The following is a 13675-nucleotide window of genomic DNA, read 5'->3' on the forward strand; positions in this document are numbered from 1 at the left end:
TATAATCACGTGGATATTCAACGAATGGGAAAGATCTCGTGTCAAAGTTGCAGGCCTTTATTTCTCTTGATACTTTCAAGATGAGCAGTCCCACGTTCAAGCGCGGAAACTCAACACCGACATTCAGCTATATCTCAAGTAATGTCAGTTTACTGAATCAAGGCTCGTCCTTAGCAAAATCACCTTTTCGGTGAACATACAGACATCAGAAATGCTACAAAAGAACGGGATCTAATCTTTGCGCAAGTAACCATAAACTCCTGCTTCTTTGAACTACTTGGCACAGTATAAATTATTGGTAACACAGCTCGGTACGCTTGCTTGTATTTCGATCTACGAAATGGTAATCCTCACTATGCTCCAGAAAATGCAATCCATTAAACCCCTTTTTCAACAGCTCCCACTCGCCATTTCCTCAACACCCCTCTCTCAAGAAGTAGCGACAGCCGCCGCAGCAGTGGCAGACTTTGTCTTCTTCCCCTTCTTATCTCCCTTCTTCTTGTCCTTCTTTGGCTCCGGCTCTCTTGTCTCGAGATCATCAACGTCACGCTTAGCTGCTGCGGTAGAAGTTGCCTCGGCGGCAGCTGCTGTGGATGAAGCCTTGTCCTTCTTCTTGTCCTTCTTCTTGTCGTCCTTCTTCTTGCTCTTCTTGTCGTCCTTGGCTGATGTTTCATTTCGGGCCTGTGGATTGACACATGTTAGCTAAGCTCAGAGTGAGGTAGTATTGTTGAGGGTGTGATAAAGCTATACGTACGACGAGTTCTTCTTCGATTACAGCACGTTTTACATCTGCAGTGGAAGTGGCCTCGGCTGCGGCAGCGGTAGAGGAAGCTTTGTCCTTCTTTTTGTCTTTTTTCTTGTCATCCTTCTTCTTGTCCTTTATCTTGTCTTCGGCAGTAGTTGCGTTTCGAGCCTAAGATGTGTGTTGGATTTATGGTTGTAAAGGTTAATGGGTTGGACTTACAACCAGTTCTTCAGGGATGCCGACAGGGACGGCGATGGCTGGCACTGCCATGACGGCGATAGCACCCTGATTCTCAATCAATTCTCCGTAGATGCTTAGGACACTATGGATGACTTACTGCGAAACGAAGGGACATAGCTCGAGTAGGCGCTGAAAAGCCAGATACAACAGATGCAGCAAACAAACCAGAGAGCGCGACTGGGACCGTAGTTGTGAAATGCATGTTGAAAAATCTCCTTTTGAGTTTTGGAATAAGAGAGAGTGTGAATGAGCGAGAAATGATCGATAAATCGGCACAGCCGGAGATGAAATGAAAAAGACTGAAGAAATGAATGAGCTGAAGATGGAATGGATATGTTTAAGGCTGGGACGAGGCCGTCTTTATGTGGACTCCAAATGCCCTATTGAGAGGCCAACCGGGTATCTCTATAAATCTCCGTCCGGTCTTCCATCCTATATTGGCGATCCAAGTGGAAACAGTTAGAACGAATGCCCAATGTGGAAGCCTGTGAGACACCGTGAAACGAAGCATTGATATTGGGTTGCGAGATGAATCTTAGCATGCCTGGGATAATGACAGGCGAGACTTTCCACTCAGTGACTCGTATGGTGGGTGATGGGAAAGCTCAGCGAATGCAGCAACTTACCTGCAGCTGTTTGGCCCAGGACAAGGAACTGGAAGCTGCAGGAATGCTATTTTTGCCCAACGACGCGTTAATCTAATCCGATGTTTGTGACTCTCATCATATCAGATCATGCTCAAACAACCTCGTCCTATCCTTCCCTGTTCCTGCATAGAGGTAGTCTCATCATCCGATCCTCCACAGTTTGAAGTCTTGGCATTGATCGATCTAATCTTGGCGAATTAAGCTTCATTGTCGGTTAAAAGCTTGGCATCCTTTGTTTCAAGCTGTCAGATCGCTTGGCAAATTTAGCCTCGATCTTGCGTGCTCCTGTTTCTTATTTACAGACGAGTCTGTTCTGACGCGTTAACGCTATGGTTTCGGAAGTAAGCAGTATGCGATGCGGTTGTTTCAGTCTCATGCGATGGCAAGAAAAGGCTATCTCCAACCTTTTCGACCATGACGAGCTTTGAGAGAACGCAGCGACGTTAATAACTAACAATTATTTGAATGGCAGAGTCTAGATCCGTGAAAAAACCGAAACAGTGTTCAACTTCCCAAAAGAATACAAATAGACAATACTGTAGAAATCTTTTGATCAAAGTCTCGAATCACATGTCTGGGTACCTTCTGTGATTCTCGCGTACATCAAGGGGTGGATTATCTGGAATATCCGGGCAAGTCCTCCAAATTGGGTACATCAGGACAACTGCAAGCCGAATGCGGTTGAAAATGGTGAACTTGCATGGGAAATTCGAGCTTTGAGTGGTATGAGACTTTGCAAGGATTTTGGAATCGAGGTAGCAGTGCCGCTGGCACGGAGCCCTTGCTACCCACTCAGAGGATTGGTCCCATCTTATCTTGATCAAATTCGGAATAGGAGGGGACTATTGCTAGATGCCTTAGTAATGACGACGGGTTGTCGAATATCAAGCACAGTGCCTTTTCTTTCTCCTGGGGAATTCATACACGAGAGTGAATAAGAGCAATTGATTGGTGTGGGATTGTATTTCTCTAATAGGAGATCATTCAATCGTCAGACTGGAAGTTGAAGATTTTATCCCGCGAATAGGGAATGAGCTGTACTTCACGTAATATGAACTTCTTTTCCCCTGAAACACAATTCCCTGCTATCCTATTGCCCGAGTAAATCTTTCAGATGCTATGGAACATGATCATGTTAATAATCAAAACCCAAAATAGTATGAGACTAGAATATAATTGTGGTGGATCAAGGCGAGAGCTTGGTGTGCTCGACGGAGCAAAAGACTTTGCAAGCAAGTGGCCGACATTATGGACGGGAAACAGCTGATTGGGTTGGATCTCTCAAGCATTGTGAAGCTCCGAATTCTCCTTCTCGCCAGTACCACGCTTCACAAATTCAACACTCTGCTTTCGCTGAGCATGATCCGGCCACTCCTTAATCCTCATCGCATTTCTCAAAATCCACTCTCTCCTCCCCTCTCCTCTTTCCACCAATTTCTCGAACTCCTTAGAAAGTTCATGATCTTCCCAACCCTCTTTCTCCCTAGGCACCAAGTACTCGATCTGTCCCTCGTTCCAAAAGATGAATGAACCGCTGTGGTGGATCATTATTCGTCCTCTTTCTTCGATGGATTTCTTGGCGATGACTTCTCCGTGCTCTTTGAGAAATTCGATCTTTGATGGTCCAGAGAGTGTGAGGAAGGTGGTGGCTAGTGGCGAAGAAAGAGGGAGACGATAGAGTTGGGAAGTGGTTTCGAATGTGACGAATTTGTTGTGGATTTCTGGGCCGATGGAAGATGGCTCATCTTCGGGTTGAGAATGAACTGAGGCCATTGCTGAGTCTAGGAATGATGTGACAGACAGAAAGTAGGTGAAAATGGTGCTGAAAAGAAGAGTGTTGTCAATACAGAAATTTGCCCCTCGAACTGCTGCCTAAGAGGGACATGGATTGTCACGAGATGAGAGAAGTTGAAACTTCGAAATTGCAGATTGGAGTAGGCTTCAAAAGACAAAGCTTGTACTAAACAAGATCGTACTCAACGTGTATGAACTTCTACTGAGGTCCAATTTTGGGATCACGTGGTGGATTCCGAGAAGAAAGCTCCAAGTTCCAAGGTCGTCTTGGACTAAGAGTTTGAATCGCCCACTCCGTAAACTTTAAAACAACGATCAGAGAATGACCAGGTGAAACTGGTGTGGGGACATATTCATCTTCTCAGAGCACTACTCCCGCTGGGTGTCCACTCGTGCGGCGCAGAGAGAACCAATTGTACATATCGAGAAATGCGATCCGCAGCCCGGCTGTATATCAACTCGGCGATCGGGTCCCGCAAACAAACGTAGGTGTTTTCAACAGAATAATCAGGAGAGGAGACAAATCTGAACTCTCTCCGCTAGACCTCACCCTCGTATTTTCTGAATGATGGAGGGAAAAGGATAAGGATCGAGACAATTGCGTACGGAAGAATTCGGTGGAGCTTAGCTACCGCTATCAATCACTAAAGAACGAGTTTAAGATGCTGCCTTCGGAAAATCCGAGGAGAAGTCTAAGATCGCGTGCTCCCGACCCAGAAAAGATTTTAAGCTCTGCCAAGCTTTCAGGGACCACGGAGTGTCTAACCTTATTCGAAAGTCTTGGCAAAAATCCCTCAGATCTTCATCCCCTGCTTTCTCTTCTTTCCAATCAACATTTGCCGTGAACCTTCTTTTACCCTTCGTCTCAAACAAATTCATCCGTGAGCTTTCATCAATTTGTTTGGTGCTTTGGCAAAATGCCTCAGGTCCTCACTGGTTTGACTCGTATTGTTTTGACCAATGTGGCGCACGGCTAAGGACCCCGATCTAGATGTGCTACAAGGACTAGACCCCGCGAAAGCTGGCGAAATCACGCATTTTGCGCCACGAAATGGGTAAGTGCTTCTAGAAGCCAATGTATTTGACATGGACTGTCAGCTGCTTGAGGGACGAAGGGGCTTAGGGAAAAAAGCATAGCCATAAGTATGTTTCTCTTCCGCTTCAAGAATGGGTCATGTCTACATTCCTAAGTTTAAAACACACCTTCCCCCCTCCGAAGTTGTCTGTTTCGTTTCCAGATTCTCCGGAGTTAGTGAAGCCATGGACCACAAGATCTCAGACAAGACTGAACCCGCTGTCTCGGTAGTCGAGTTGGAGGTGGGGTTTCCGAAGATTTCTCGGCGAAGACGATACTGGACAAATAGCATTTCACTCTTACGGAGATCATTTGATCGCAATGACCTGGGGGAATCACCCTGGCCAAAGATCTGTCGACACTTTATATATGTTTTCACCGTAGCAGTGGTTCTCGGTGCAGTTGCCATCATGTACGAGTCAACCTACTCCTCTCCCTCACCCACTTGCTAATCTGAATAGCGTATACCATTCCATTCTCCTCGATCTTGTTCGAGTTTTGTCGCCTCCAAAATTACCAGATACCGGCCTCTCCAAGATTGTCTCTGAGTGGGTTGAGCCTGGGACAATACCCACTTCTCCATCATGGCTGCCGAACTTCAGTCGAGACATTCTGCCAAGAGCTATACACTCGCATAACGATTATTGGCGAGCCGTTCCCTTGTTCCAAGCTCTGTCTTTGGGCGTGACTGGTGTTGAAGCAGACTGCCATCTCGTCAATGGAGAGCTGTTCGTAGGACATACTGCGAGATCACTTCGTCCCAACAGAACATTTCGCACATTATACCTCGATCCGTTAACCACGATCCTCGAGAATCAGAATCCAAACAATAATTTTACAAACGGAACAATCAATGGAGTATGGGATACAAAACCAACAGCAAGCATCGTTCTCATGACAGACTTAAAGACGGAAGGCTACTCAACACTCGAAGCAGTGCAGCAACAACTTCAACCATTCCGCGAGAAAGGATGGCTCACATACTGGAACGGGACTGCCGTCGTCCCTGGACCAATTATTCATGTTGGAACTGGAAACACTCCTTTTGATGCAGTCCTCAATTCAACCTTCTCAAACACCACTTACCGAGACGTCTTCTTCGATGCCCCTCTCGATGCTCTTACTCCGTCATACAACGCATCCAATTCTTACTATGCCAGTACTTCGATGTCTCACCTCTTCTGGGGCATCCCAAGTAGTGGTTTGTCGCAAGCCAGATTAGATGTCGTGAAAGGACAAATCGAGATGGCCAAGAGTTTGGGACTGGTGAGCAGGTACTGGAATACCCCATCTTGGCCAGCAACGAGGAGGATGAATGTATGGAAGCAGTTGGTCGACTTGGACGTAGGGATGTTGAATGCGGATGAGATCCTGGAGGCATCGAGGTGGAATTGGAAGTGGTGTAGTGTTTTAGGGTTGCATTTGTGTTGATTAGTGTGTTCAAAAGGAGGAAGATATGATATACCCAGGGCATTGCGATGGAGTTATTGGAGTTGAATCGGCATAGGAACTGAATCAAATCATATTCAAAGAAGATCTCTCTGAAATTGTTACCTTTTGGGCTCTGCAAATTGCTTGTTGACCTCGATACTTCTGCCGGATTCTTAGGGTAAGTCACGATAGGAGCGAACTGCCTTCTTTGATTCCAACAAACCAATTTGGTTCAGGAGTACGAAAATCAAATATGTTCTGGAATCTTCAATTCGGTGTGAGACCGAACAAATCCGAAATGCTTGGCTTCGTGAACCCCACATTTCTTGGCGAGCTGAACCCAACCTACTCTCGAAAATAATCTTCACTCTAATCGCATCCAACGACATCACCATTCTCAAGAAAGGTCTTTGGAAACCAGAGAGATCTACATAGCACCTCCGCTCCGCATTATTCAGATCAGACCACCGGCTCCCACTTGCAATCATGCATCCGATGAGGAACCCCGCATCACATCGCGACACCTCCCACAGTGGGGCCGAACGACCTCAAGCAGCCCACTGAGAAGATATCGCCATCGGAATACTCAATGGTGCGAGAATGTTTGCTTTTCTATATAGACCTAGATCTGCCATCTTCGTATTAGCTACCAGCGTCTTGCTATACTTCCTTCTCAATCAATCTGCGAAAATGTCGAACATCAAGAACGTAGCTGTCATTGGAGTATGCCCCACCTTCCTTTTCGCAGAGACAATGAACAGCAGCTAACCTTTGTTTGATATAGGGAAGTGGAAATCTAGGCCCATCGGTCATCGAAGCCCTTCTCGATGCAGGTTTCGAAGTTACAGCCCTCACACGAGCCGAATCAAAAGCTACATTCCCCGCCTCCGTCAAAGTCCAGAAAGTCGATTACTCCTCCTCCACCTCCGTCGCAGAAGCATTGAAGGGTCAAGATGCTGTCGTTTCTACAATTGCTACTCTTGCATTGTCGCAGCAGAGTAGTCTGGTCGAGGAAGCTGTCAAGGCTGGCGTCAAGAGATTCATCCCTAGTGAATTCGGTCTCAATACCCCGAAAGTCACTGGTGGGACAGCGAAGATACTGGGTGCGAAGCTACAATTGCAGGAACAATTGAAGAAACTCGCTGCTGAGAATCCATCTTTCTCGTGGACTGGTGTTTCGACTAGCTTGTTCTTCGACTGGGTACGTCTTTCTGTTCTGCGTGGAGGGAAATGCTGATAAATATAGGGTCTCAAAGTTGGAAGTCTAGGATTCAATGTCAAAGATAAGACTGCTACGATCTTCGATTCGGGAAATGAACCATTCACGGGCTCCAATCTCCCATTCATAGGTCAATCCGTCGCAGCCATCCTCAAACATCCCGAACAAACAGCCAACAAATATATCCAAGTTGCATCCTTCACTACTACACAAAACGAGATATTGAAATTGCTTGAAGAGGAGAGTGGTACGAAGTGGACTGTGGATCATAAGAAGACGGAGGATTTCCAAAAGATTGCTGATGAAAAGTTGGCCAAGGGAGATTATTCTAGCTTTGGGGATTATTTGAAGGTGTACTTGTTTGCAGATGGGAAGGGTCAGTCTCCTAAGGAGGGGGAGTTGGCGAATAAAGAGTTGGGTTTGAAGACGGAGGATTTGAAGGCTACTATTAAGTCTGTGTTGTAGACTTAGCATACACGATTAACCTCTTTGATCATGATGCTGCATTTCAATGTGTAATAGACCGATACTGAGATGGATCAGAATATAGTTGACAACAGTAGAAGATTGACAGCAATGGCATATCGACAGTGTGACCGAGACTGAGATGAAACAAACCACAGTTGACAAAAGTGAAATGTCGATAGCAGTGTTATCATTGACAAAAGAGTTTTTATTGGCAACAGAAAACGTCACAATATCAAAACCCTTTACAAGTCCCCTGATAACTGGAAGGAGCAGCGAAAACCGGATCGGCAGACACCGGGCTCCTTGATTCAACCCTCGACACACTCCCGGCAACCAATATGGTGGTGGCGTGGTCATGATAAAATTGTTAGCGATTATGGAAAGGAGGAGGGGTGCTTTTATCGATCTCGAAAACTTCCCATACGAACGCAAATTCCCTTCACTCAACGTCTCGATTCAATTCACTCCGGACTCCTTCCCTTTTTGATTCCGTTTCCATTCAATTCACTCGAATATTTGATAATATTCACCCCGTTTGGGTCCTTGTCAGCATCAGTAAGGAAGGTGCGTGAAGGAAGAATCTAAGAGAATCTCCAGACAAGGAAGCGAGCTGGGGGAGATCTGAGCAGAAAGATGTTTAGCTGGGTATCTGAAATTCATCAGAGGGTTTCCAATGTACACCAATTATGCCACCCCTCACAATTCCCCAAAGAGCCTCTTCTCACGCTCCTCCAATTCCGCTGCGGCCTTTGCAATTTCCTCCACTCCCCACAAACCCTTTTCAGTGATATAGTGGTCGACAAACCTTGCTGGTACCCACTCGAAATACTCATTTTTGACCTTCACTTGAGCTCCCAATGTTTCTTTCATGTATAGATCTGATTGAAGCACTAATGGCCAAGCATTGATGATCTCATCTGGATCATTCTCTTCGACGGCAAGATATTCGGAGTCGAAGCCAGATCCGGTGATCTTGTTTGTCTCGAACATTGCAACGACTTTGCAAGCTGGACTTACCGTCTTGGCAATGGCTGCTAAACTGAATGATCCGATCTTGTTACTGACATCGCCATTCGGTATAACCTTGTCACCTCCGAAGACCACGAAATGCGCATCTTTGACAGCGTTAGCAACACTGGCATCAGAGACGATCTCGAACTTCAGCTTGTTGAGAATGTCTGAATCGCCTTGGAATTGGTCGAGAAGAGTGTTGACAAAGGAGGCACCTTCAAAGTTTGGTCTCGATTCCAAGACAGTAAGTTTGACCGCGATGCCCTGCGCTATGAGTTGTGGTATCGCACGCAGCAATCCGGTTCTCACCGTCCCTGATGCTGATATCGTGGTGATATTCATGCTAGTTCGAGATTCTTTATCCGAGCCCTTCGTCTCTGGAAGAATGAGATCTGTAAAGCTCCTTGCTATGGGATCCAGATTGGATGCTCCCGAATCCAGTTTCGAAGATATGACGGATTCGATAATACTTGTGAGTCTTGAGAGTGAGCATGTTGCAATCTTCCCACCGCCATCTTCTGAAACATGACTCTCTATATCTTCCAAAGCGTTGAGAATACTGGATTCGATTGCAGCAGCCATACTTGGTCTTCCATTCTTTGCCAAATGCCAAGCTCTCCATCTCAATTCCTTCCAGTATTCCTCACTTGACCAGATACCTGCAAGTTCTTCACTTCTGGCAGCTTCCAATAAGAAATCTAGAGCTTTCAAGGCTAATGCTTGAGCTCCACTTTCATGATCATTCCTGAGAGCCGTCAATGCCTTCTGTGTCATTGGGCTAACAACCACCCTTTCCAGGCCAACTTCCAACTGGGGTACATGATCATAGGAGCTGAGATCTTCAGGCTTGATGAACTTGAACTCGATATGTTCCCAGTCAAATTTGATCTGGTTTGCACCTTCCTTCAGCTGCCAAGCAAAGGGGTGAATGGTCCATTCCGTTTGGAGAGCTTCATCGATGAGACTGAATGGTCTACCTCTTCGAAGTAGCGAGATATCGCAGTCTGAAAGTTGGGTTTCTTCCAGGATTTCACGCTTCGCTGCAGCAGCGGGACTCAAATCGGTCTTGTCAATTGAGCCGGAGCAAACAGCCCATTTGCCACTGTCATGGCATCAGAAGGCGAAGAGCCGAGACATCAAGATAGCTTACCGATATGTTGAGACATCCTGACTCCGTTTGAATAGAGCAAAGGTGAATCCAGAAGGGGAGTTCGGCGGCGTGCAAATGAACGAGGAGACGACGGATCTCTTTCTCAAATTCGAAGACATGGTGGCATGAAAGCTTCGAGCCTGGGTTGTTTTGACGGCATACTTCAGGCTTCTTGTAAGAAATCTCATACGGACGTCGTTCATGAAATGCAAGATGATGAGGTGATGTTGAGTGTGAACATCATCCGAGAATGTCCCTGTCGTCGGGGTCGCAATGATTGGCCCGGGAATGAAGCACGTGATGGCCAGATTATGGTATCGAAGATTTCTTTCTTCTTCTTTCCTCCTGTCTTAAATCTCATCGCTCGGGAATTTCTGTTGTAATGACTCTCTCACCATTCAGGCATCCATAAGTATACATATTTCTTCTATCAGTCGTCAATCGCAATCGTTGTCAAAGCTCCCGAGTCAACATTTCTTCTGGGCGATAGGTTCTTCATCAAAGCGTACGCGTTTGCTGCAAACGCACAGTCTTGATACATCGCATTGACCATAGCCAAGATGCAGCCTCCATGTTACGACCTCTCATATCGTGGTCTAGGACCACGGAGAAGCACAGAGCATGATCCAACATGTGATTGGAAACAGAATCAGAAGCTTGTTTGCTTCTCCTCATTTTGTTGTTTTCTTCCACGACTCCCCTCAATTGATCATTCAGATCAGCAACATGGCAGATCAGAATACTCAAGACCTATATTCTTGCAATGGCTGTAGTGAGAAGATTCCTACTGGCCGAGCTCGAATTGCATGTCATACTTGTCCGGACTATCATTTATGCGCGAACTGCTTCGTGATAAAGCAATTCTCAAGACCTCACTCCGAGTCTCATACAACTATGATCCTCAAATCATCGGGATTCGTGGTTCCCTCTCTACCTGGCTTCGCTCCTCGTGCTGCACCAGCATTGCCGCCTCGTCAGAATTCAGCACGGCAGTCAGTGAGAGTGTCTGAAATGCCAACGGCGAATTGGGGTGCTTTGTGGAATATCATGAAAGCGCCATTGGAGAAGATGGATAAGAAGAATAGGAAGGGTAGCGTTGATGTGAAGGAAGATGAGTTCAAGAATGTGGAGCTTCGTGGACGTTCGCCTTCTGTGATGACTGGAGGCCTCGACAAAGGCAAGGAGCAAGAGAAAGGAAGCAACTCATCCTCTCCTCTTGCGCAAAATCCAGTCAACTCTCTGCCACCTTCTCCACCAAAGTGTGTTCTCCGAGGTATCGAACGCGTCGATAGCAGTGCTCCTTCATATCCCAGACCAGCGAAGTGGGAGTCGTTGTTTGAGGCAGATGGAACTCCGAGGCCAATCTTCGTGGCATTGATGAGTACCATTTTCAGTCATCTCGATCCGGATCATACTGAGTATCTTAGACCAGAGACCTATTCAGCTTTTTTGGATGTTCAAGGATGTGATTTGGAATTGAATTCTTGTAAGTCGACGATTTATGCTAAAAGAGAGTCAAGCTCACAACGAACAGGGAAGAGAACTTTGCAGAGCGACGATGGCGACAACTCCAAAGATATTGCAGACTTCGAACTCGGTCTCTACTTCTCAGATAACAACATATCACACAACCTGAACGTTCGACCAAAGACATCTTCAGACAACGACTCAATCGACGAGCCGACATCTGCAGTGGAGAAGAGGATCAGACAGTCGATCAGCTTCAAACCGAACATGCCAATGCTATCTAGACAAGGATTCATTGATTTGATAAATATCGAATATCACAAAGATCTGGATAAGGCTCATGAAGGTCTGAATAGAGCAATCAAAGCATATGGGATCTGGAAGGAACTGGATGAGATGCCGAGGAGTGTCTTGCCTGATCAGAGCAAGTCGACGGCTCTGAAGTCTGTAGTGGAAGTAGGTGAAAATGATGAGAGTGCAGAAGAATTGGAGATGCCTCCACCTGCATTGCCGATTAGACCAAGAGGAGGAGAGGCGAAGGTTGAAGCTCTAATGCAGAGGGAGGAGTTTGATGAGGAGAAGTCTCCGAAGTTGAGTGAGCCAGGATTGACCACGCTTTCACTCGGTGAGGAAAAGGATGAACCAGACGTCAAGAAGGGAGAGGTTGAGGAGAAGGACGAAAAGAAGAGCGGGTCGGAGAACGAAGGTCCTGTGATGGCCGACAAAGAGATGGAAGGAGACCATGAAGTCACTGCAAGAGGTGAAGAGGTCAAGGATGGCATGAGTAAGGCGAGTGGGAATGAGCATGATATGTGAAAGGTCGATTAGAGTCAATGCATACTCATAGCTGCATCCGGGTTCATACTCGAGCACGTTGACAAAGCATTTTACTTCACTTCCTAGATCAATAATAGCTACCACTACCCGAGTAATCGCCTTTAGTTCCTGGAAATGCTCCTGCAGGTGCCTGTTCCTCCGCTTCATCTTCCGAACTCCCATCAACTCCATAGTCATCAGCTCGATCGGGCGGAGCTCGCATGCTTTCCAAGATCGATGTATCAAGGACAAGTGGTACGAAAGGCGTCACTTTATGCATCTCTCTCCCAGATGGCATTGAGGCCATAAGGGGTCCAGTCGGAGGTATTTCTTGTGTATTTATCTACATGTGATTAGTTTGCGAGGCATGTGACTGATTCAGACTTACCGTGTCGTTCATCTTAGTCCATTTCTTCTCCAACATTTCAATCACTCTTCCTTCTTCGAATCTCCCCGCATCGGATCCCCAATGCGAACCCTTCTCTACACGCTTATCCTCCCTCTTCTCATCCCACCCTTTCTTCATCCTTGCAAATACGAGACCTTTCCTCGCTTCCCCTTTCGCACCAAGTCCGAGTTCGTGCATTCCAGCCTTCAGCCATGCAATCGCAGCACCAGTCTGACCTCCCAATTCTGCATCGATACCAAAGAATCGACAAGCTTTCCCTCTTCCCGTTCTTCTCAAATCTTCCACATACTTCAACAGATCGCCATCTACCTTCCCCTTTGTCGCTCCGGAGCTGGTGTGCAGCAAAGAAAGCGTATTCGCCGCATGCTCAGCTGCTGCAAGACAAAGTCGAGCAAACAGATGTGCTCGAACCTTGGGAATTTCAGGTGCCTTGATCATCCATTCTTTGTCATTCTTGTTACGATCTTGGGCAACCGCTGCAGGATATGGATCATCCTTCAGGACGGCAAGGAGAGTGGCCTCGGCTAGAGCGAGAGAAGTGAGCGCTTTGAAGGTCGATTTGGCAATATCAACACAAGGTGGAGCTGATGAAACCTGATCAGATCGTGTAGACAAGTAGTCGTGAATTGAGGCTGCCTGTAGGAGATGTTTTGTGGCTGTGGTAATGGCTAGTGTTCGTTGTTCTGTACTCGGCGAGGCTGTTGCTGAGGAGTACAGAGGGTGAAGTGAGACTCGAGAGAGAAGCGTGTAGGTATAAGACAGAGTTGATAGAACGAAATATGTCTCGTATTCTAGGGACTGGATCTTGAGTCGACCCATCTCACGACCTGGCACGGCTGCCTCTGATAATGTCGGTCGCCATTCTGAGGTGGGTGTGGATTTGAGAACGACATCTACCTCTTCTCCAGCGACCTGTTTGCTTCCTAGCCCGTCATCTAGAGCAAGGAGGTAGGGAATGTAATTGTTCAGACTCAATAGAACGGAAGCAAGATGCGGAGATTGCTCAGAGGGAGGTAAACGCTTGTGTTTCTTCAGAGTATCTCTCAACACACCTCGATACGTGCTTGCTGAAAGAGGTAATGAAGGATGAGAATCACTTGTGAAGAATGTAGAGAACGAGAAGGCCGATGTCGTTGGAAGTGTGAATGGAAAGGGCATTTTGATAGAGATCAACCGGTGATCACCATATGGGTTTGGTGCGTG

General features: G+C 46.6%; 7 protein-coding genes across 7 annotated transcripts; 3 read left to right on the plus strand and 4 right to left on the minus strand.

The window, feature by feature from the left end:
• Positions 1-319: 319 nt before the first annotated feature.
• Positions 320-1402, minus strand: LY89DRAFT_723183 (uncharacterized protein). Its single transcript, XM_018218795.1, has 4 exons — positions 1083-1402; positions 965-1030; positions 755-913; positions 320-681 (listed from the first exon to the last, which is right to left on the minus strand). The coding sequence occupies exons 1-4, from the start codon at positions 1185-1187 to the stop codon at positions 430-432; spliced, it is 582 nt and encodes a 193-aa protein (XP_018065737.1). The 5' UTR covers positions 1188-1402; the 3' UTR covers positions 320-429.
• A 1511-nt stretch (positions 1403-2913) lies between these two features.
• Positions 2914-3405, minus strand: LY89DRAFT_674703 (uncharacterized protein; the record flags this gene model as incomplete). Its single annotated transcript, XM_018213456.1, has 1 exon — positions 2914-3405. The coding sequence occupies one exon, from the start codon at positions 3403-3405 to the stop codon at positions 2914-2916; it is 492 nt and encodes a 163-aa protein (XP_018065738.1).
• Positions 3406-4686: 1281 nt separating this feature from the next.
• Positions 4687-5932, plus strand: LY89DRAFT_739572 (uncharacterized protein; the record flags this gene model as incomplete). Its single annotated transcript, XM_018220480.1, has 2 exons — positions 4687-4913; positions 4963-5932. The coding sequence occupies 2 exons, from the start codon at positions 4687-4689 to the stop codon at positions 5930-5932; spliced, it is 1197 nt and encodes a 398-aa protein (XP_018065739.1).
• Positions 5933-6315: 383 nt separating this feature from the next.
• Positions 6316-7748, plus strand: LY89DRAFT_689241 (NmrA-like family protein). The gene is made up of 3 exons (XM_018215872.1): positions 6316-6655; positions 6717-7133; positions 7179-7748. Exons 1-3 carry the CDS (start codon positions 6623-6625, stop codon positions 7614-7616), a joined length of 888 nt encoding a protein of 295 aa, XP_018065740.1. The 5' UTR covers positions 6316-6622; the 3' UTR covers positions 7617-7748.
• A 567-nt stretch (positions 7749-8315) lies between these two features.
• On the minus strand, positions 8316-9899 carry LY89DRAFT_674706 (nagb/rpia/CoA transferase-like protein; the record flags this gene model as incomplete). The annotated part of the gene is made up of 2 exons (XM_018213457.1): positions 8316-9732; positions 9781-9899. The coding sequence occupies 2 exons, from the start codon at positions 9897-9899 to the stop codon at positions 8316-8318; spliced, it is 1536 nt and encodes a 511-aa protein (XP_018065741.1).
• Positions 9900-10506: 607 nt separating this feature from the next.
• LY89DRAFT_739575 (uncharacterized protein) lies at positions 10507-12063 on the plus strand (the record flags this gene model as incomplete). The annotated part of the gene is made up of 2 exons (XM_018220481.1): positions 10507-11266; positions 11315-12063. 2 exons carry the CDS (start codon positions 10507-10509, stop codon positions 12061-12063), a joined length of 1509 nt encoding a protein of 502 aa, XP_018065742.1.
• An 88-nt stretch (positions 12064-12151) lies between these two features.
• On the minus strand, positions 12152-13630 carry LY89DRAFT_674708 (uncharacterized protein; the record flags this gene model as incomplete). The annotated part of the gene is made up of 2 exons (XM_018213458.1): positions 12152-12406; positions 12452-13630. The coding sequence occupies 2 exons, from the start codon at positions 13628-13630 to the stop codon at positions 12152-12154; spliced, it is 1434 nt and encodes a 477-aa protein (XP_018065743.1).
• Between the last annotated feature and the right edge of the window lie 45 nt (positions 13631-13675).

This window comes from Mollisia scopiformis (assembly GCF_001500285.1).
Source record: "Mollisia scopiformis unplaced genomic scaffold LY89scaffold_24, whole genome shotgun sequence".
Classification (NCBI taxonomy): domain Eukaryota; kingdom Fungi; phylum Ascomycota; class Leotiomycetes; order Helotiales; family Mollisiaceae; genus Mollisia; species Mollisia scopiformis.